The 23,963-nt window shown below is 43.9% G+C and overlaps 1 protein-coding gene across 4 annotated transcripts in view; it reads left to right on the top strand.

The window, feature by feature from the left end:
* Window positions 1–23,963, top strand: part of LOC142846261 (opioid-binding protein/cell adhesion molecule) — a 1,121,841-nt gene that overhangs the window by 1,091,555 nt on the left and 6,323 nt on the right. The window contains exons 5-7 of one of the 4 annotated variants that reach the window (XM_075966471.1): window positions 7,533–7,667; window positions 8,075–8,195; window positions 8,659–8,810. In XM_075966471.1, the coding sequence (XP_075822586.1) occupies window positions 7,533–7,667; window positions 8,075–8,195; window positions 8,659–8,810 (408 nt within the window). Of the gene's footprint in view, window positions 1–7,529; window positions 7,668–8,074; window positions 8,262–8,658; window positions 8,811–23,963 lie in introns of all 4 variants that reach the window. The other 3 variants (XM_075966470.1, XM_075966469.1, XM_075966468.1) reach the window with 3 other exon arrangements.

Here is a 23,963-nt window from a genome sequence, read left to right as displayed (position 1 = left end):
CTAGGAAGGAGATCAAATTCATAGAAGGCAACATTTCTTTTTTTCGCACTGTGTCTCAGCCATGAGAAACAGGTGACTAAGCACGTGTTAACTGCTAAGATAGCATTGTCTCAGGCAAGGAGATGTACATCTGTGAACAGAATAAGAATCACCTGCCTGGTGGTGGTAGCACACGCCTTTAATCCCAGCACTCGGAGGCAGAAGCAGGCAGATCTCTGAGTTTGAGTTCTAGCCTGGTCTACAGAGTGAGTTCCAGGACAACCAGGAATACCCAGAAAAAACCTGTCTTGAAAATGAAGAGGGAAGGGGAAAACAGAAAGGAGGGAGGAAGGAAGAAAGGAAGGAAAGCTTACCCATCCGTGTGTGCTTTCTTCTTTCCTGACTTACCTGTATGTCCTTGGTCCTTGTAAGTCTGAACTTTTAGTCACTCTAGTGCTCAGGCTCAGTTTAATGCCAGCACCTGGGTACCAAGTCATGTGCCCCCACTGTGCCTAGGGTATCTTCAGCCCACCAAGAGAAAGTTAAGAACCTGGGTCAGACTTGGATTCCCAGTTCAGCTCTAGTCCAACCTGAAAGAACAGAAAGCTGATTTCTTTTTTGTTTTATACTTTATTGTTTTTAATTGAGCTATACATTTTCCCCACTCCCCCTTTTTTTCCCTCTCCCCTTCCACACCCCCCCACGCTTCCAATTTACTCAGGAGATCTTGTCTTTTTCTTCTTCCTAGGCAGATCTATCTATTTCTCTCTTAGGATCTTCTTGGTTGTCTAGGTTCTCTGTGATTGTGTACTGTAGTCTAGTTATTCTTTGTTTTATGTCTAAAGGTTACTTATTAGTTCATACTTATTATATTTGTTTCTCTAGGTCTGGGTTATCTCACTCGGCATTTTTTTTTCCTAGTTCCATCTATTTGCCTGCAAATTTCAAGACATCATTATTTTTTACCACTGAGTAGCACTCCATTGTGTAAATGTACCACATTTTCTTTATCCATTCTTTAGTTGAGAGGTATCTAGGTTGTTTCCCAGTCTAGCTATTACAAATAATGTGACTATTAACATAGTTGAGCAAACCTTCTTGTGGTATGATTGAGCATATTATGGGTATATTCCTAAGAGTAGTATTGCTGGGTCTTGAGGTAGATTGATTACTAATTTTCTGAGAAATCTCCATACTGATTTCCAAAGAGACTGTATAAGTTTGCACTCCCGTTGGGAATAGGGGAGTGTTCTCCTTACTCCACATCCTCTCCAGCATAAGTTGTCGTCAGTGTTTTTTAACTTGGCCATTGTGACAGGTGTAAGATGGAATCTCAGAGTTGTTTTGATTTGCATTTCTCTGATGGCTAAGGATGTTGAGCATTTCCTTATGTGTCTATCAGCCATTTGAGATTCCTCTATTGAGAGTTGTCTGTTTAGGGCTATACCCCATTTATTTTGTTCAATTAGAACCAGAAGTAAAGCTGTTTTCTAGTCAACTGTTGTCTCATTTGTGTGTGTGTGCGCACGCATGTTCACAAGTATGTATGCCCATGTGTTTGTGTGTGTGCGTTCACATGCAAACGTGCATTGTGTGATGTTTTGTTGGCACAAATACGGCAGAGGAGAAAGACGTAGGGTAGGATTTGGGCACACTAGACTACATAAATGTCTGATGGTCTCTGCTACACTGCATTCACCTCACAGCAAGAAACCGTGGGATGTGTTCTTCCTGAGGTCTTATCTTGTTCCAGAAAGTCCACTGCAGGAGTTCCAAGCATGAGACACATCAGCTAGTACATGGTGCCTCATAAACACAGTATACTCTCGATGCAAAGGAGCAAAGCAAACATTTGTTTTTGATAGCTTGAATTGATCCCTGGCTTCAGTGAAAACACAAAAGCCTATTGGCCCAGGTAGAACAAAAAGCCTCGCTGTGCAGTGATAGGCCAAAAGTCTGCACACAATCAATGTGTGTATGATCTCAACCTCACAAATTCATCTGTAAGAGCTCCTCTCACTGGACCTCATGGACGCTCCTCATGTGAGCAACAGGATTTTCTGTGCAATCCACCATCTCCCACAGCTGCTCTCTGTCTTGCCTCTTATTTCCCCCCTGCCTCTTCTTCCTGAGCACTCCGCACCCATGCCTTTCCCTTCCCGCCGTGTCTCCATATCCCAGGTCCCCTCTGTGATTACCTCCTGCCACTGGCTTCTGCGAGGCTCTCACCCTCTGGGCATGTTCCTCGGTGTCACCTCCTGACAGGGCTCATGGCAAAGCTGTGACAGGTGCTGGTGTTTAACTTCACAGAACGGCTTCGGTAATAGACCCGCAGCTGTAAATAGCATGTGTAAAAGGATGGCAGGGCTGGGGACACCTGAGGTGACTTAATCATTTCCATAGGAGAGCTGGGCTGGACTTGCCTCGAGAAGAAGATGGTGACTTTGATGATGTGAACAGTCTGGTCGAGAGAAAGAGAGAGGAAAGGACACGTTCTAAATCTGTCCCCAGGGATTTTTAGAGAGAGGAGAATAACATTCTGTCCAGAACAATAATCTCCCAAACATGGAAGGCTGAAGTCTTTGACCTCTCTTCCTTCCAACTGTGCCCTGAGGAGTCTGCTGGAGAAGCAGAAGGGACGATGGGGTGGAAGACAGATGGCCTCATGCAGCCGGCTGGGGCTCAGGCTAGAAGCGAGCAGAAGTGGGTCAGGGGGCCTCTGGGTGTCTCCTCAGACTTCCTGTCTGATCTAGTCACCCCCTACTACTTACATTACTTCCAGCTGTGAGATATCTTCCTGCCCTCCTATCCCTTCTGTGAGAGATCTGGAAATCGCAAAGAACTGAAATACCAAGCTAAAGATAGAACAAAGTAAAAATCTGCTCGAAGTTTGGGGCTCGTGAAATTATTTTTGGTTTCTATATTGCTGGTGCCACATTGCTCCCACAAACTGCACACATGAATACAGTGTCCCACACAGTTCCTGACCATGATAAGCTTGAATTACATGCCTATTGGCAATGCAAGGACAGTAAAGACCGTCAAACATCCTTCTCACTTAGTTTCTGTCTATGGTTCCATTTTATAGACAGAAGGGGCCTTGTGAGAAAGTCGTCTGGAGATCTTAATATATGAGAACTTACGCCTGTATCCACAGAACCATGACTCGCCCACTCTACCCCGAGCACACACCCTGGGTCAAGACAGGTGACCTCTCATGTCTTAGAAGGGCTCATTCATAGCTGTATAGATCTCAGTCTTGTAAGTATAATGAATTGAATGATTGTCTTTGAAATAACGCATTCTTCCAAAGAAACGCCCCCTATTTTAAAAAATTTTAATGCGGGTGCCTGAAGGTGTAAGGCAGATTCATAACGCCTCTGGATTCTCAGCTTGCGAGGGAAGATCGTATATAAAGAAAATCTGGGGAACTATCCTAGACTCCTACTCTAATGTCCTTTGTCTGAGAAAATATTATAGTCAGGTAGCCTTTGGAAAAGAAACCCCTTCAAACGTGTCTTCACAATCCTGAGGACCCCCAGCGTCTTGCGTGCCCCAGCTCTGTCTCTCTTACCTTCCTCATTTCACATGTATTTTCATCTTCCCACCATCCGATCTGTGCTTCCTTCAAACTTAGCTTCCTGCCTCTTCTCTGAAGTACCAAGTCAGAAGTTTAATAGTCAGTATTAGAAAGCTTCTGTCCTGCAGTGACCTAGGGCTCCCGGCATCTATCAGTCTTCACTGGAGGTGCTTTAAAAATCTCATCCAACATCCAAAGTAGTTAGGGTCATCTAAATCCCCTTCACTGGACCTCTTCCCATACTTGAGCAAAGAAGCCTGTTTGGAGAGATGCATGATTTATATAACACGTCATGGAGAGTCAATGGGAGACACAGTTTTAAGGGTTTGGACCTCAGCCTTGGTCTGTGCTCTGAGCTCCTGAGGTGCTTGCACCTTTGGAGATGCAGTGCAGGCAGATCTCACTCAGCATGAGGGGTCACTAGGTGCATCTTCCTGACCTGCCTGCTAACAAGGTCATGGACTGAGCTAGATTCCCATCCCTGTGACAGGTGCCTGAGATGTTCAGAGTATGATCAGAAAAGGGGTTTTCTGTGTCTCATGGGCTGAGGGAACTGAAGGTCATGGTTGGTTGTTTTACTGTGGTCCTACGGCAAGGCAGTGCATCACGGTAGAAGCATAATCCAAAGCGACACCACTCGTGGCTGGAAGAGGAAGTGAGGGAGGGTCATGGTCCCCTATGACCTCCAAGGCAACACCTCATCCATCTAAAACCTCCCATTAGTTCCCACTTCTTAAAATACTTCCTCCCAGATAGGTGGTGATGGCACAGGCCTTTAATCCCAGCACTCAGGAGGCAGAAGCAGGCGAATCTCTGTGAGTTCAAGGCCAGCCTGGCCTACAAGAGCTAGTTCCAGGACAGGCTCCAAAACTGCAGAGAAATGCTGCCTTGAAAAACAAAAACAAAAAAAAAAATGCTACCTTTCAATGGCATCAAGTTTTTTACAAGGACTCTGACACAAGAGCTGTCAGGCAACATTTAAGATCCAAACTACAGCACAGACACAGTCAGTCACGAGCCTGTGATTATCTAGGCCAGCAACAGTTCTGAAGGCTGCCTGATGCTGTCATTACTGGAGGGTGGTCTCAGGCCAGCAACACAGCCCACTTGAGCGCCCGTGAGAAGCTCAGAATCCTGGAACCCTCACTCCGAACACCTGAATGAGAAGATGATTTTTTAAGTCCCCGAGGAATTTATATGCAAATTAAAATCTGGAAAGCACTTCCTCTCTAGTACAAACTTGACAAAATCTGTTTTCTCATTTGATGAGGCGGTATTATCATAAGGACCCCCCATTTTACATGGATCGCCCCTTTTTCTTTCTTCCTTTTGTGCTATTATATATTCCACCCACGAGAACAACATTGCTGACAGTGAAAATCTACCCTTGCATTCCAGAGGGTGTTTAGGAATCCCACCACAGTGGCCAGTTTGCCTTGCTCACACAGGGGTCTGTGGCTTCCATGTCACGTGAAGCCATCCTCCAGTCTAGACATCAGTGCTCCTAAGCTGACTGGCATTCTTGAGCCTGACCAGAACCTTTCCTGGGCATCTTCCCAGTGTCTACCCTGAGATGGGGCTTTTTTTTTTATTTTCCTCACAGAAGAAAACACTGGCCCTGCTTGAGACTCCTGCCAGGGCCATGGTAGGTATCTCTGTATTGTTAAGTGCACTGTGGGGTAGTTACATGGTGGCAGGTATTCTGTAGTACATGCTTTTAAACAAAAATGGGCTCTTACCAAAGATAGCCAAACTTCCCATTCTTCCATATTTATTTACTGCAAAAAAATCCAAGGTTATTTATTGCAAAAAAAAAAATCCAAAGTGAGACTGGACACTGAAGGTTCATTTGGATGTGTTTGACTTCATTCTTGCTTTACTCTTTAAAATATCTCCCAGGGGTCAGTCAACCCAGTTTCAATAGAGGAAATACCATTTATCTTTGTTAAACTCTCAAACTAAGAGAAAACAGAATTCTGTGGATTAAGAAAGTAGGAGACGGTGCTTACGTCCCCGGATTGAACCTTGAGGAGTCAGGCCATGATCCAGTCCGACAACTGCGAGGTAGAGGACTTCCACCAGCCATGCCACCCTAGCATTGCAGCAAATGGGGTCCTATGCCTTGTTTGGGGGACCCCACATCTGAGATAGAGGACTTCCACCAGGCATCCTAGCGTTCCAGCAAATGGGGGTCCTATACTTTGTTTGGGAGACCCCACATTTCCCTCCATCTTTTTCAACAGTTCTCCAATCTTCTTTTGTGCCTTGGGACCAATTTTCAGAGTAATACCATTGCAGATTGTTACTGGAGTGCTGGGATGAGAGTGTAGAGACCACCATTCCGGACAGTCATATACCTATTGATTAATCTCCACACTGGTTCAGATGGATTTGCTAACTGCTAACTCATGTCTGTGGGGTTGCCCTGTGGTTTGCTAACCAATGTGAAATTTCCTCAGAATCACAAGGAATGGAACTATCAGAGGTGCTGAGTTGGGGAAACTCAATTTCCATAGATAAGGGTCCTGGAAAAAAAATAGTTGTCTAAAGCATCATACTTTCTAGAGATGGCTTTAATTTAAGACAGCATCTAGGCCTAATATTATATTCTAACTGGAGAACGGAGTCGGGGAAGGCAGCAAGTGTCAAAAAGCAATTGGATATGCACAGCAGAAGTGGTAGAAGGTCCCTGAAGCCTAGACTCAGAGCAGTTAGGATGTAAAGTCACTGGAATCCACTCCCACACACACACACCTCAGTGCTCCTCATAGACACAACACTTCCCTGCCCCACAGCCACGGTGGACACAGATTTGGTTGAGCAAGTATATGCCTCTGTTTCTTGAGCTTTTATATTGCCTGGCTTAAGTCTCAGGAGAACAAAAGATCAGGCAGAAGGTCTGTGAGACAGGAAAATGATTCTGCCTTTTGGCCTTCACACTTCTTGAGTTTTCAGGGGAGTATAGCGTTTCAGCAGAACTAGAGAAAGTGAGCTTGCTCCCTTTGCGATGAATAAGATGAGGGGCAAAGGGAAGGGTCCAGGCTGCGGTTGGAGCATGCATTAACAAAATAAAGTGAAGCAATTTTTTCAGGCTTCAAATATTTTGGATATGAAACTGCTAGCTTCCTCAGTGTATAATAATTAGTCTTTCAGGATGACCCACAACATCAGATGTGGAATCTTAGGGGTGTTCTAGCAACCCCAGGTTCATTGCTTACTATGTTTATTTTAACAAGTTTTCAAGCACTTTCTACATCTGTACAAAGTAACTTATTCATCAATTCCCTAGTCTACTCCACTGTAGTTTAAATTTTTAAATTTTAAAGTGACAACTAAAATTGTATTTATTTATCATGTACAGAGTAATATTTTTAAAAATATATATGTACATTGTGGAATGGCTCAATCGAGCTGGTTATTTATTATCTGTCTCAGGTTGAAAGTGAACCAGCAATTGTGAATTTATTTGTATTAAAGTGTGAAATACATTGCATCTAACTTTTACTACAAGGAATTAGTAATTCTTTACTACAAAGAATTAGCTTATATTTTATATACAAAGGCATTTATGTACAATGAAAAAAGTATTATTTAGAAAAATCTAAAATTACTTGCAGGGTTTTATTATATTACTGATCATGAATAGCTGTTTAAGTAGTCAAGCTTTATTAATGTACTGGGGAATTTATAATATACTCTCTTAATTAACTTATAATAATCATTGAAAAAATATTGATAGTCCATTATTATCAAATGCTCTAAAAAAGTTGATGCAATTTACCTATATATGTATACATTTATTCAAGACTCCGTCAAAGATTGTCTTACTTTGTAGCTCCTATCTCTTTGTTGGATTCTCAACCCCATTCCCTGGCTTTGCCTCTTCCCTTTACACTCTCAGATTGGGTGATGTTTCTGTCTCCAGAGTAACCATTCTCCATTGTTTTCTGCCCCATCTCACTTTTCCCAGAAGGCCAGGGCTTTGTGAGTGAGGATGAATACCTGGAAATCTCTGACATCAAACGTGACCAGTCCGGGGAGTACGAGTGCAGCGCCTTGAACGATGTCGCCGCTCCTGATGTGCGGAAAGTAAAAATCACTGTAAACTGTGAGTTGATCTGCTGTCAGGGAGTTCCAGAGGGAAAGGGGCAGGGATGAAAACAACAATCTAGAAGTGACAGTGCCCTTTTCTCAAAGCCCCACACTCAAGGGCCTGCCAACAGGAAGGGCAGTGTTTTATCAGATTGCTCTGCTCAGCAACACATGTGTTATCATTTAGAGTCTTCCTGGGACTCTCAGAGCTCCCAGTGAGTAAGGACCATGACTAATTTAGAATTGAGCTGAAAACCTGAGAATTAAATATAATATCTTTACATTTAAATGTTATATCTTCCCAAAATAAAAATAAGTGGTTGTTACTAAGAGGAGGTGTCGCCAGTGGACGGGTGTGTCCATATGTCTTCTTCTCTGGAATCACTGTTTTTTTTTCTTGCTTACTTGCTTTTGTTTCCACAGACCCTCCTTATATCTCAAAAGCCAAAAACACTGGTGTTTCAGTTGGTCAGAAGGGCATCTTGAGCTGTGAAGCCTCCGCTGTCCCCATGGCTGAATTCCAGTGGTTCAAAGAAGATACCAGGTACCTTGAAGGAACTGGGGCAACTCTGAAGCAGAGCCGATTGATCATGCATCCTCCAGAAGGAGGGTAATAACTCCAAGGGAAAAACAAAGCAAGATAAAAATGTGTTATAACCTCCTTTGTAACCAAGTTTTCTTTTAGAATCAGAAGTGAGAAGGGAAAAAAATTGAAGGAAGCTGGGAAGTCAACAGAATGAATTGACCTTGTTTCTGAATCTTGGACTAGTTATGGACATGGTTAGCTTCCAGGGAGCTTCCTTTTGAGTATGACTATTCCCTTTTCCATCCAATAAAAGACATGACATTTAAGGCTTGTGTTGATGGGCTGGGTTAGTCAGAAGAAAGGGCATTTTTAATAGGACCTCATTGCGGTAATTCTAGGACTCACACCCTTGCCTTCTTTTAATACCTGCTGCTTCTGCTGGACAGTGAGTCCAGAACAATAGTGCTTTCTCCTGCTGCAGGTTAGCCACTGGCCTGGATGGAGTGAGGATTGAGAACAAAGGCCGCATATCCACTTTGACTTTCTTCAATGTCTCAGAGAAGGATTATGGCAACTATACCTGTGTGGCCACAAATAAGCTTGGGAACACCAATGCCAGCATCACACTGTATGGTGAGTGCAGGAAGCCTGAATCTGGAGGGCTTGGCTATGTGAGGGAGCTCTAGGAGCTTGGGAGGGTAATAGGCACAGTCTGCTTGGCCTGTTTCCATCCATATAGTTCAACCCACCACCCTTAGCTGCAAAAATCCTTCTCCCTATCATTCCTCTAGCATGCCACGCAGTCATGTTTCCAAGATAATTCATTCTGGCCAGGTTTTCTCCTTTCCAAAGGAGTAAACCAAATTCTCAATCAACTTTGATTGTGGATTCCGTATGGGACAGAGAACCATAGGACGTTTCAACGGTAATGCCGTCTGAAGACAAATGAGAAGACAGAACTTGTGGGAACCAACGAGAAACAACTGGGAGATGTGATAACGTCCATACTAAGAATCCGAGCTCCTAGGGTCACAGTCCTAGTTTTAAACCATGACCATCCTTGTCATCCCGATTCTCATGAGGATCATCAGGCCATCTTCTCATACAAGGGGATAACCAGGGAACAGAAGCCTGAGTCCTCATTGGGAGGCCCTTCTGTTCCTCCAAAAAGCTCAGACCTTTCTCTGGAGGTCTGTTTCTCCTCACGGATGGGGATGCCTGGGGACCACAAATGGCTACTGTGGAAGGCCTCCTCCTTCTTCATTCCATCTCACCATACTGCTGTGCTCATATTCCCATGCAACATCCATCCTGTAGACCAGAGTCAGCTTACGGTGGTATATCATGTGCGTGTATATGTGTTTATTTGCAAAGGTTTGGTGAGAGGGGAGCATCTGATGAACAGAGTGGAGAGAGACCCATTTTTCCATGTGCACTTCAGATGTAACAAGTTTGACATGTACTGAACTTTGTCCACCAACCATCTGAAATGTGTGATCTATGTCTTTTGTTTTCTCTCTGCATTGTGTGTGCATTGTGCTGTGTGTGTCTTAGAAATAAGCCCCTCATCAGCAGTGGCAGGTGGGTACAGCATGCTCCTTCCTTCCTCTGCCTGCCTGAATGCCTATGTTCTTGTATTTTAAGCCTGCTCCCTTCCCTCGTGTGTTCTCTATAGTAGGTTTCAGAGGGGTGTGGCTTGACCGTCTTGTTAACAAGCATGTAGAATACGATGGCTTTCATGAAAACTTAGGGAATTTGATTATGGAGCTTAGAAGAAGTGAATTCACCCTACTACACTCTGCCATGCCATGATAAGCATCTAGCGTGCCCCTGCTCACAAGGATGAGCCCCCTGCTTTGTCTGCATAGAGGTACATTGACAGAAACATGGCCCAGAGACCAAGAAGATTATTACATGACTGTCTCTAGGGACAAGTTCCCCCACCCCATGCATGGTTTTACTTATTTTTCCCTTTTACAAAAACAAAGAAGAATACTGACTTAGTGCTAAAATTCTTACTTTAAAATGGAAGTTCTTGGGCTTACTTTCCATGATGGCAATGTCTTATTTACCAAATATTTCTTGGGTTCTTGGAGTCATGTCAGGGCTGATAAAGGCAAGGTAGTACCTGCAGTTTACAGATTAACAAAAGAAGAACCAAAGAGTTTGAGTAATGCCTAAATATACTGAGGGGAGGGATATGTGTTAGATGAGACCCAGATTCAGACACTTTATCATGTCCCAGAGTATTTACCCAGAGAGGAATCAAATGAGGCAAAGATACTTTTACCCCCACACTCGAACCTTTAGGTGTCACTTTAGCTTGTCCTTAGTTCTGCATCCAGAGAAAGCCTGGCAGCTCTACTTGTCCAAGGCATGTCCACCTTGGTCTTATGGAAAATTAGAACATTTTTATTTTCAAGTGTCAGTTGTGGATCCAGGGCTATGAAAGACATACTGTGCCAAACCTTGAAGATCACAAATGCTTGTTCCTTAGTCATGATAACACTGAATGAAAACATCAGAGAGTATTCCAGACTCTGACCTTCATTCCCTCCATTGGCTAAGGAAGTTTCAGGAGGAGAGAATATGGCTACTGTAAGAACCTGGAAATGATAGCTTGAGTATTTGAGTTCTTATCATTTTCTGCTGTCACCAGGGAATGCATTGTGTCATTTATAAATTGCACTTGTGTCCTCGCATAGCCTTTTTCCTGAGGGCCAATCGAAATAAAGAATGGAGAGATAAAATCATGAAGAAGAGTGAGGAGAAGAAAGGCAGCTAGCTGACTCATGCGCCATCTTCTCTTAGAGGACCACTAATGATGCCAGCTAAGGGCGCCACCTTTATGACCTCATTTAACCTAAGTACCTTCTTATAGATGTCCATAGCAAAACAGGGTCATGCTCATGGATAGACATTTAACATAATAATTTTAGAGGACATAAGCTACTTCACAGTACAGACATAAATTTGCATCCCAATTCAGCCACATGTCAGTCAAACGCCTTCATCCTTCTTTTCCTCAATGAGGTTGTTGGGATTTTTGTGCCTGCTTCAAAATGCTGGTGAGAGGATTAAATAAATCTAGATAATACCCAAAGATGGAAGACCTCAGATTACTGATCTGAAACTGGAAAGATTGTGAATTGTCAGTAGGACAAAGTTTATCAAAATAACTAAAACTACTGAACCTTTCCTATGGATGCTGGATGCCACGATTCTTTTCCATGTCTACCAACACTGACTGTGAAGTGCCCCATATGGTCACTCTCTCTATTTCTATACTTGCCAGGATCATTGGCCAGAAGGACATTTGCTTTTGTTTCCACCGATGTCTCCTCTTCCCTTTAACTACAGCAATCTCCATCCTCTAAGTCCCCTGGTCTCATTCATCTAATTGGAGCCCACTCTCAGCATCCATTCCTGGAGGAAGGCTTCCCTAGACTCTATGCAGATCAGCACCCCCAACCTCATACACTTGTCATGTCTTGATTTGCCCACGGTATCTGCACAGTGTTCATTCTACAAGAATGTGTTCAGTATCTACCCAAGCGGGTACAACACATTGTCCTGAGAGATAGATAAGCATGTAATCTGGACACAGCTGGTAGATTCCCCGATTCCACAACTTTTACCTTCAACTTAGGACTTTCCCTTCAAGTTGTTTAGTTTGATGCATCTCTTTTCCTCCTTAATTCTGTAAGATCCTTGGACCTAGGAACCATGTTTAGCTATTTCTCTATAATCTGACATAGAGATTCATACATAGTAGCTGATCTAGAAGACTTTGTGGATGAATGAGCATGTGACAGTAAGCCAAGATCAAAAGTTGTATTAGCGATACTAAAAGTTCAGCTCTCAGAGACTAAGATGTGATAAGCGGAGAGAAAGGGTATATCCCAGAAGGACTTAGTGTGCAGCCTGTGTTGTTTCTTAGCTGACTGGCTTAGGAAAATTCTCTCAATGAGCTTGGCATTTTTATCCATGATGACCCTTTGAGTAAGATGTCCTCTGTGGACTCCTCAAAGTTACTCCTCTCCACTCTGATGCTAAGACAAATGGACATAGATTCAGTCATAGAGAAAAATGAAAGTGTCTAGTTGGCCCACCCTTTCTGTTGATCCACAATGTTTTCCCAATCCTCAGTTGACCATAAATATACCTAATTATAACTACAAATGGTTGGAATGTATAGGACTACAACACAGGGTCTTTTCCTAGGCATCTCACTTACTGAGCCTATAAAGTATCTGCTAAATTTCTCCTGGTTTTCTGTGTGTGGAAACTGAGAACTGAGAGTGACAACTCAAATCACCCTGGCTTGTCAGCATCTGAACTGTGACCAGGGCCTCGGTGCTTGAGTTCTACTTTAGTTCAGTCCATGGAGGATGCTTGTGGCCAACTGGTATGGAATCACATATCAAGAAGTTGCTGACCTTGGCCATTTCCTATACCAAATGCTTCCTTTTCTAACCATCTGCCCTAAAACCATCTCCAGTGAGATCAAACTTTCACACCTACAACCTGCATGTTCATTCTTCCCAGACACACATGCAAAGCCTAAGTATGTAAACATGTCAACTCTGCCAAGCTATGGGGTCTGCTTCTGTTATTGACAGTCTCTTTTGACTGTCTCTGTGGTCTCAACACTTCAGGCTCATGCTCACACATGGCTGTATTTCTGAGTGGAAAAGCAACAACCAAGAAGGATTGGATAGAAGCAAGTTTAAAAACTAAAAGTATAAAACAAAACAGAACTGCAAGATTATGGAAAAAGTGGGTGGGGGAGTAGACTAAAAAGAGAAAAATGACAGAAAGAAATAGTGAATGATCACCCCACTCAGTGCTTGGTGACAGTAAACAAAGCCTAGTCAGTGGATGATCATCCCAGTCAGTGCTTGGTGACATTGTGTGCAATGCTTCTTTCTCATCATACTAGCCACCTTCTGCTCCCAGAGCCGCAGGGACAGAGCCTCAGGCAGAGGCCAACTCAGACAGCACATTACATCACCCACCTTCCTTGGACCCAGGCACCCTGAGAGCTGGGAAAGGAGCAAGATGCAGAGCAGTAACCAGCCAAAGCTGGCAGAGCCGAGGTCCAGTGCAGCAGACAGGCTGTGGTGCTGTCTGTGGCTCAGAGCTCAGCAAAGGCCAAGAGCAGAAGAAGATGGGTGCCTTGCTTGCTTTCTCTCTGCCTCTGTTCTGAATCTGAGACACAATGGGAATACAAGATCCTTTCCAAAGGATGGTGACTTAGTTAGGGGTTTTATCACCGTGAAGAGATACCATGACCACTGCAACGCTTAGAATGGAAGACATTTATTTGGGACAGAGGTTTAGCTCCACCTGCAGCCTGTAGCCCTTGAAGTTTTGTCAGCCCTGTGTTTAGCAGGAAGTGTCAGCTTGCAGGCCACATTTTTGTCTCTCGTGGAAGTCACTTTCCAGCAGTGTGCCAAACAACTCTGCCTCCTCCAGGCCATGAGCAAGAAGCCCCGTCCCTCAGCCTGAGGGTGTGAAGAGGGGGGATGTGGGGCCTGACTGCGTCCAGTACTGCAATATGATATGCTTCCTGAGACACACATATATGGACGCATTACTGAGACGTGCAGGAGGCAATGGCAGCGATTGTACACAAAGCCAAAAGAGAGGGGGGTGATGCAGGAAGAAAAACAGATTTCTCAAACATCATCTATGAAACTGTAGGAACATAATTTATTTATATTAAGAATTAAGTATCGGGCATTGGGGCAACTCATTGGAACAACTTACCACGCGTGAGCTGTCATTGCAAACATTCCTGTTAAGGAAATGTCTGTGTTCTAGAATGTCTCCTCAGGTGAGGTATCAGTACCCTCTCAGCAGTGCCGCCTATAGTCCACTAGACAACTGCTAGAGACCTAGTGACCAAGCCTCAGTTTCTTTTTAGTGGCTGTTTCTCTGCATTTAATCTGCACAGCATACTGGTCTCTAAACTCAAGTTTCTTCAGCTGACACTAGCAGTAGCTAGCTCCTGTCCAAGCCACTCAACAGTGCCTGTGAGCAAAGCCCTTGGTGTCCAACACAACCAGGATTCAACCTCCCTGTCTTCACTGCATGCCCCGAACCAATGCCTCTGTCCTCATACTGCACCCCGCACAATGCCCCTTCCATCACACCTTACCCCACACTATGCCCCTGCCTTTACATCATGCCCCATACAATGCCCCTGCCTTCACACAATGCCCTATACAGTGCCCCTGCCCTCACACCCTGCCCCACACAATGCCCCTGCCTTCATACCATGTCCCACACAGTGCCCCTGCCTTCTCACTCTGCCCACAAAAACCCTGTTTCTGTCTTCTCTTTCTTTTCATTATCAAAGCATCCTGAACAGCGCTGCTTACTCAAGTGGCTCCAGGCCCATTATAAAGAGTGAGCACAGGGGAGTTTGGCTTCTCTCCGGTATATGCCCCAAGGCCCGCATCATCATAGGATTCTCAGCCTTTATTTCCTCAAGTCCCAGGATCTCTCTCCTTATAACACCAAGATTCGTCTCTTTCCAGAGCACCCCTCTGCCACTCCCCTCCACCCTACCTTCCAAAACTTGCTTCTGAGTCCTGTGATCACAAGGAGATGATTTCCTTCTTACCGTTCCATCTTGTCTGTTCCTGGCTCCCCTCCACAAGCCCCACAAATCAGTGTCAAGGGAGGACAACAGTGAGAGCTGGAGAGGTCACCCATGTCTTCAAGAGTCATAGGAGCCGCCTGTCTGGACCTGCGTGAGATTAACGCGAGGAGTCTTAAAAATGCAAATTTGTGAGCCTTAATCTGGGACCACTTAATCAAAGCTTTGATGAATGGCCCTGGGGATGTGACTTGTAAGCAAGTTACTTAGGGAATCCTAGGCTCAGGGAAGGGTGGTAGCCACAGAGTGAATCTTACTAACAAATCTGTACCTTTAAGGCTCTTGATTGCTAAGCTGTAACCCACTTATTCCCTGGATCCCTAACAGAACCAGCCGCTACTTCTTCCTTCCTTGGGTCCCCTCCAATTCAACCTGTGTATTCTCTTCCGCTGCACCCTCTCACTAGAACCCTCACTCTCATTTTTATTCTTCTATTAACCAAGGAGCCTTGGCCAATGGACTCCACCCTCCCTCGCCACTGCTGCCCGCTAGCCATGATCACACGCTACAAAATGCATCTGACCAGGGTGCTCATCTTCCCACTGGTTTCCTTCTTTTTAGTACTCCCTCCCAAATGGCTTGCCACACACCCCAAAGGGACCTTGTCATTTCAGTGGCTGAAGATTCTTGCCTACCAGAGAAGCTTGCCACTAAGGCTGTGCATATTCTGAGATCAACTTGTCTTACAACCTTACTGATTGCCTCTCCCCTCCCTGCTACAGACACCTCACCAGGCGGGGCCCTGTGTCCTCCAGATCCCATCAGCTAAGGCAATGATCAGGATGACTCCCTCAGTGCATCTGTTCATCTAGTCAACAAATGTCTTATTGGTGCCTACTGTGTTCTGATAGTTATACTAAGGATGAGGAAGGACAAGCTTCTGACATTGTATAAACAGATATAGAGTCCATTATAATAAAATGTTGAGTTCCAGTCTCGAGGAATGAAAAATCTCTAAGTGTCAGCCACACAAGGCCTTAAGAACCTAAGAATCCATTGTCTTGAAGTTCTTATTATTTCCATTTCATAGAAGAAGAGCCCAGAGCTGGAAGGATGTAAATGGTCTGACATAAGTCCCGCAGGTAGACATGCTACCACGCAAGCAGCAACACCAGACTTAATCCCGCCTTGCTTTCCAGCCTATATGTCTTGTAGCTCTTCCTGCATGTTGGAGGGTCACATGCACAAGCTTTTGCCCTCTCTTCTGCCTGATAAAGCCACACTTATCCTCCAAGTGTGTCCTCTCTGGCAGCCCATTTGCAGAGCATTTCTGAGTCTCCCTGAAGAAGCAATCCCTCATCCTTAGGTTCCTGTAGTGGCATGCCCGTAGGCGCGTCTTCTGTTTGTGTTTGTTTCTGCACTTAGAGGATGTAGCACCATGTCTGGCAATAGTCATTGCCCAGCAAATGTTGGTCGAATTAGTAAATAAATCTTCCAGTCAATGGGGACATCAGTTACAGCCGCTGTTCGTTTAAAATCCTTTGCCAACCAAAGGGCAGCTACATCCTCAAAAGGACACTTAGTTCTCTCCCTGCAGGGAAGCCATACCATTATTTCTCTGATTTTCCCGTGCATCCTTGCCATCCTCACAGCCAGATTCTAATTGGAAATGTAGCCCTCCCCCCATGTTCCTTCTGAAGGAGACTGCATCAAACATTCCAATCCACTCTTTAGGAAGACATCCTTGCAAACGCATCCAGCACTGCATATCTGTCCATTTCCTGCTGATAACGTATATGATTTTTTTTTTTTTTTTTACAAATCCACAGCTTAAATCCAGGTGGGAGAGAATGAGTCAGAGAGAAATACCATTGCTTTTGGCTGATGACAGCAGCATAATCATTTATATTTTTCCCAACCTGCAAAATGTCAACATATTAGGAGAGGGGAAAATGCAGACATTTCACATTTCTTTCCTGATGAGGTTCCTTGTCACCGGCTGGCACCCCACCTCCTCTCTGTGAATCATTGACATCTGGCTATTAGCCTAAGCATCTCGAATTTAACACTGAGCACCCGGGGTGTGCTGATGTCAGCACAGGCACACAGCTTAGCGAGGAGTTCTCTCTCTCTCTCTCTCTCTCTCTCTCTCTCTCTCTCTCTCTCTCTCTGGTTTGTGAGAGGAGCCTACAGATATGAATTAGCTTCTGACACTGACTTGCTAAGTCGTTGTTGTCTTTTGTGGCGAGGAGGATTGAACAGGGCGTGAGAAGAGAACAAAACAAAGATGGCCGCTGCTTTTGCCACGTTATCCGCCCTTCGTAGTTTACTGCAAAACCTGGCTAATCTCACTTGTAAAACAACACGGTGCCGGTGTCAGCCGTGGTCTCCACTGTAGTTAAAGACAATGGAGAGAAAGTTCTTTGAAGGGGAATGTGCGTTCATCAGCCAGCACTGCTGAAAATAGGTTTATGTTTCACCAACAAGTGTGCGCACACATCCTCTAATTAGATTTCCCTGCTCCTCTTTTAATCACCGCGAACATCATTATCCTTTTGGTTCCTCATTAGGAAGGTCGTGCAGTTCATAATCGCGCTCATAAACCCATCCAAATTTCAGAACAAAACTGTAGCTTCTTAGATTTCAGAGATTGCCTTGATCTCCTGTGTTAGCAACAAGTTCAACTTGCCTGTGGGGTTTGTTTCTTTGTGCCTTTTTTTTCCAAGGCATACACCCTCCCACCTGCCATTTCAATAGAATTTCAGCTACTTATTCTGCCATTACTGATGAAAGATGCCATGTTTTCAATGCAATTTGCAAAGAGAAAGGGAAGCCAGCAGCATATCCCAATGCCTAACCTACATTGTTAAACTTTGAGACCTCATCTGAGGCAGATTCGTGTCTGGGGCATCACGTTTGTTTCTGAAAGCTTTGGATGAATCTGGGCACTTTGTTAGCAGCTGACAGTCTGGGCAGAGGTGAGTCACCCTCGAAGGCAGCAGCGCCTATCTAGTCTACAGGTGGCCAGGATGGTGGCCCACTTCTAATTTTGTCAACGGGGCCTAATTCCAAGAGAGATCACCAATCAGATTTAATACTTGACAGTCCAATATTTACTCATTCTCAGAGGTAGACCCTACTTTTGCTTTTTGGTTTCTTATGTGTCATCGTTGGCTGATCATCAAGTCTATGTATGTCCTAACTAATCTGGCCGTATAGTATATGCCAGTAAATCTTTCTATCATCTTGCCATCTCTATAATCTGTCTCTTTGTCGTTGCCTTTCTAGTTCTTTTTTCTGTATGTAAGTGTGTGTGTGTGTGTGTGTGTGTGTGTGTGTGTGTGTGTGTGTTGGCAGTACTTGGTTCAAACCCAAGGGGTTGTACATGCTAGGCAAGCATGCTACCACCAGGCTACAGCTCTAGCTCTCTCTTTTGTATGTGTGTGTGTGTGTGTGTGTGTGTGTGTGTTTATGCTAAAAACCAACTTCTGCTTGTCTGCCTATCTGTCCCCTAGGCGTGGTGCCATTCAGAGTTTGTTTTGTGCCTTTGTATTCTCATTTCAGCTTTGATTTTCGGAGATGCTCAACTTTAGGCATGAAGAAAGCAATTAATTTTAGCATTCAAAAAGGGTAAAGGAGGAGGGGATGGAATAATGGGAAAGGGCATAATTACACGTTCTCACTGTCAATTTATCCCTGAAAAGGATATTTAATGAAGCTTGGTATTTGTAGCAGCTATTCTCATTGAACTGAGTCATTGTTAACTGTAAACAGAGATGATTCCTTAAAGGCAGCATTGGCCTGGGGGAAGAATTGGACTTCTCCAGGCATCTCCTCAGCATGGTTGCTCTTCAGTAGAAAGCTTTCTCCTGTGGACAGCAGCCTCCCTGAGACCTTGCGAGGAATAGACTCACTTATTAGCCACAGCCAAGGTTGTTTTTGGTTTGTAGTCGGCTGCCTTTGAGCAGCTGGCATTTCCCGCAGGATTTTGTTATTTAAAACAGGATCCCCACACAGCACCACCCAAGGACTGTTCACCTCTCCTGTACTCACTCTTTACACATACTTAGCAATTAAAGACTATCTCAATTGACCCCTAGAATGACCTTACAAGGTAGAAAAACCACTCTTTCCCTATTTTATACATTAAAAGCTCCCCTGTGGGAAAGCTTGACTGTTTTCAATCAAATTCATCCTACTTGTGGGGAACAGAGGCAGAAACAAAGGTTAGTTCTTCCAGATTAAGTCTCCTTATGACTCTCCAGTGAGCTGGGTGTTCCTGAGAAGCAAGGGACTTGGGATTAATTGTCTCAAATGGATTTCTCCATAGAATCTGTGAGGGTTTGGGGAAAAAGAAGAAGAAGAACACAGATTTGATAATGCACGTCTGTAATTCCAGCTCTGAGGTAGAGTTCACGGACTGCCTGGACGACAAAAAGATGGTGTCAACACAGGCTTAGTTAAAACTTCTACTGCTGTGAAGAAACACATGACCAAAAAGCAAGTTGAAGACGAAGGGCTTTATTTGGCTTACACTTCCATATCATAGTTTACCAACCAAAGAAATCAAGTCAGGAACTCAAACAAGGCAGGAACCTGGAGGCAGGAGCTGCTGCAGAGGCCATGCAGAGGGGTAGCTGCTGACTCCCCATGACTTGCTCAGCCTGCTTTCTCATAAAGCTCAGGACCACCAGCCCAGTGATGGCACCACCCACAATGGGTTTGGTCCCCCATCAATTACTAATTAAGAAAATGCCTTGTAGGTCTGCCTACAACACAGATCTCATGGGTGCTTTTGTTTTTTAACTGAGTATCCCTTTTCTCAGATGGGTTTAACTTGTCAAGTTGACATAAAACTAGCCAGCACACCAGGCAACTTAGAGAGCACATGGCTCAACAGCAATTTAAAACAAGAAAAACCAAGTTGCATGTGGGGTACACATCCATGACATAGTGCTTGACTGACATGTACAAAGCCCTTGATTTCATTCCCAGTGTCAGAAGAAAAAAAAAATTTAGAAACAGAAAGAGGCTGTGTAGAAGCCACTAGAATATAAGTTCTTTGGAGGCAGAGTATGTGACTGTCTTTTGAGAAAAGAGCATGATATAGCAGACATTTGGCAAGTACTGTGATCTCTCTGAGGCTGACCTGGGACCCCTATTCTTTCCTTATTGGCTCTTTGACTCTGGACTTGGGCTACAAAGCTTGGTTGTGGGTCCTTTTCCCTCATCCTTGGTGCTCAGCACCCTCTGAATCCCTTATAGCTTTGGTCCCTCCCAACGGTGGTTATTCTGACCATTAAACTCCTTCTCAGTACCAAAACATCATTCCAAGTTCAACGTACTTGTGAAGGGTCTAACTAATATGGCGTTCATTCCAGTAAAGATATAGAAGAGGCCAGAGTACAAACCATCAATCCACAGCAACAGCCACTTCAGGTCCATGACTACTATGTCCCAGACACTGTCTTAACCACTCAAATCCTGTGCACACCATCTAGTTATTTCAATTTACAACAAGAAAGCACAAAGTACCTCATCTAAGTCTACATAGATAGCAAGCCAGCATCAGGATGTAAACTTAAATTGGGCTGAATCAAAAGTTAAGAAGACTACTTACACTTGTAAACTATCAATGACTTTAGCCCAAATATTTTTTAGACCTCATAGACAAGGTAGAGAAACCAAAGAGACAGAGTGGGCAGAATACTTTTCTCTCTTGAGAGACTTGCTACCCATGTTTCCATGGACCCGTCCCTTATTCCATCTTGTTGTCCTACCTTTTCTCCAGACCCTCTGCCTTTCTGCAGGCACATCTTGGTGCCAGTTTGCTGATCGGAGCAAATAAAATTCTGCCATCAACTCCCAAATTTTAGAGTCTTTGTTTTAAATGAAAACTACGTTCCAGGCTATTTCAACTAATAATCAGTCTAACAAGAAAAAAATAAATCAAGAAACAAACCTGAACTTTAGTTGGATATTTTATCACATTTGCTGAAGTTAAAACTGGTGTTAGCTGCCCCTTACATGGAGAAGCCTGTGCAGCTGGTACCCAAAGAAGCCAGTACTTAAGTAAAAATGTGTGTGGGGATTTTGTGAGCTCGGGGTGAGAAGTTTCTCCCGGTCCCTAAAGTGCAGTATGCCTCCCGATTCACCGAACTTATGTGTACAGGCAAAAGACAATTCCATCTTAAGGGTCAAAGGTGAGCTCCAGCATAACATGGGTGCCCATCAAATTGGTTAAACTATATAAATCCTTCCCTTTTCTGTATTCTAGCACAGAGATTTGTCTAAATCAGAGAACGGTGGCATATAGGCGCCTAGAGGGAGCGACCCAGTTCAGCTGCTTCCTTTTCCTTGTTTTCAGAAAAGCAGGGTTACTGTAAGGACGCAAGTTAAAAGGCAGTTCATTGTGGATGTGTTTTTGTCTCATGGCCCTCCAACATAGAGGTCCATGGATATGAGCCACTGCCTTCCCACTCAGAACAAAGCCTCAGAGCCATTCTGTGGAATACCATTCTTGCTACTAGGACCAGCAGCCAAATCACAAATGTGTCCAGGATTTGTCTGAGGAAAAAACTGTTGTTTTAATCTGTATCGTGGTGGATTAGATTAATTATGGGGCTGCAATCTCCACTTTTCATCGAATGATTAACCGAAGGTGCTACGGTAGTAAATTATGATATCACCTGATACATCAAGCAGGTGCTTGTCATGCTTGTGAAATAGAAAACAACTCCCTGGAGCTACACAGGAACCGGGGCCAAAAATGCAAACTGTAAGGTCTATAGATGTTTCTGAGCTTCTCGCTCTCTTAGGAGGGGGCGGTCATGCAGTGGTACCAAAAGTCACATGGTGATACTTCACACTACCTGCCCATGGCTGTCTGGCTGCTGACCAGCTGTCCCTCCTAGCACGAGAGGCATAGTCTCCATGGGCTCAGAAAGCAGGAGTGGAGCCTTACAGGCCATCACATCTTACCTGCCCTCTATTTGCAAACAATAGACCCAAAGCATAGCAAGGGTCTATTGCTCTGCGAGGGAGCAACTGAAGCATGTAATCTACTTCCCAGTCCATTGCTCCCATCACCACATGGTGCTATGGTTTCTAGAACCTATGAAGTTCTTTTCATCAGAGAGGAAGTAGGGTTGTCAGAAGCGAGGCACAGATTTGGGGATAGGGATTGGTTCTATTGCAGTTCCAGGTGTATGAGTTGTTTGATTTTAGGCAAGATTTTTTTTTAACTGTTCTGTTCCTCAGTTTACCAGTTTACCAATCGGAAATAACAATAGTGGATATATTTTGGGGGTTTGTTGTTATGGTTAAAGGGATTTAAATATGATTAACCTTTAGGCTCATGCTCGTACAGAACATAGCACAAATACCACATCTCTATTTTTTTCAGCATATCAATCATCCAATGCATTTCCTAAGTCATCCTCATGGTTTCCACTCTAGAATATTCAAAAGGAACACACTTATCATCCCCCATCCAGAGAGCCCCAAGCGCCTCACCCACACCACCAGAAACACTTATTTCTCTTTAGGTACCAGCTCCTCTCTCCCTCTCTTACTCGTTTATGCTTTGCTCCAACTAGATCAGACCTGTTAGTGACAGACATTTCACGGAAAGGCTTAAGTCTTCCTACTGCCTCCTAGATGAAATACCCCTTCCTTGAGAGGGGCTCATGGGCTTCAGTTGTTTCCTACATTAATATCAACATAGCAGATGAGCTGAACACAAGTTTACATGTATATGTGTACATGCACGAACATGCATAACTCGTCCAATTATATATATATGCATAGTTTCATTATATATAATAAAATATACTTTCAAGCAAAAGTATATATGTACATGGATACTCCTCAGTGTCCAGTCCTTCGTTTATAGGTTCAACCAACTGCACACTGAAAGCTTTGTGTTTAGACCAAGATATTTCTCAGTAGCATAGCGGTTGTCTTGCATATGTAAAGATCAATCTCCAGGACAAGAAAAGCAGAAGGAGGAAGAAGATGAAGAAAGTGGAGAAGGAAGAGGAGAGGGAGGATGACAATGAAGAGAATGAGAAGAGAGGGAGGGTGAAAATATTATCTGTCTTGAATAAGTACAGCCTTCTTTTCTTGCTGTTACATGATAAGCAGTGTAACAACTATTTCCATAGACCCACAGACACTAATACTCTAGGACCGATGTGACGTATACAGGAGAGTATAGGCAGGTTTTATTAAAGCACTTTGCATTTTGTCTGTGATCCTTGAGCATCTGCAGATCTCGGTGCATGTAGTGGCTTCTGGAACAGGATGCTGCCGCTGCTGGAGTAAAGCTATGTATAATAGTGATACCAGTGAGGAAAGAAACACGTGAAGAGGTGCCCAAGACTTAGGAATCTCCATTGTTTATTCCTTATAAACTTACTTAGAAATAGGCTCTGAATTTCAGTTTTGAGGTCAGCTCAGACTACATTGAAAGACTTCTCCTCCCTGCCACCATCTCCCATTTCCCTCCCCCTCCCCCAAATCTTAAATAAATAAATAAATAAATAAATAAATAAAAGACTTCTTTGCCTACCCCTGACCCATCCCTGACATAATATGAGAAGTGCACTGATCTGCAACCTCAACATTTTCAAACTTATTACATTCTTCGGGCAAATACAACTAATTAGGGTGTGTGCTGGCACGGCTAGGGGCCTGCGAATCAGGCTAATTTTCACAGATATATTTTGCCTCCATGGGTCCCACAGCTCTATGATAGAACCTGACTCCTGCTGATGTTTGTGAAAACGCCATAGTAAAAATACAGAACTCAGCAAGCCAAATTTCAAGCTATCATCAAATAACTATGACATTTAAGTCATATAATTGCATATATTGTTACGTCAAGGAAAAATTCGTCTGTTTGGAAATCCTTGAGGGAGAAACAGCTATAGTCACACAGCTAAATGAAGAGTCCTGGAAACTCCTAAAAACAGAGCTGAGTTTACCCTTTCCTAAGCAAGGCCATGACATAGACTCACAGCCAAGCCAATGACTTGGTTCCGGTCCAAGAAGAGCCTCAGCTCTTTTCAACGGCTCTTTGTTAACAAGTTAATTTTCCTTACCAAAGAGGCAAGGGAGGCCTAGCTTGAGCTATCGGTAGAAGAGGTGTGCTGTCTGTCTGCTTGGCCTTCCCTTTG

Source organism: Microtus pennsylvanicus, chromosome 3 (genome assembly GCF_037038515.1).
Source record: "Microtus pennsylvanicus isolate mMicPen1 chromosome 3, mMicPen1.hap1, whole genome shotgun sequence".
Lineage (NCBI taxonomy): Eukaryota > Metazoa > Chordata > Mammalia > Rodentia > Cricetidae > Microtus > Microtus pennsylvanicus.
The sequence above is the reverse complement of the archived record's forward strand: the minus strand, read 5'-3'. Positions and strand labels throughout refer to the sequence as shown.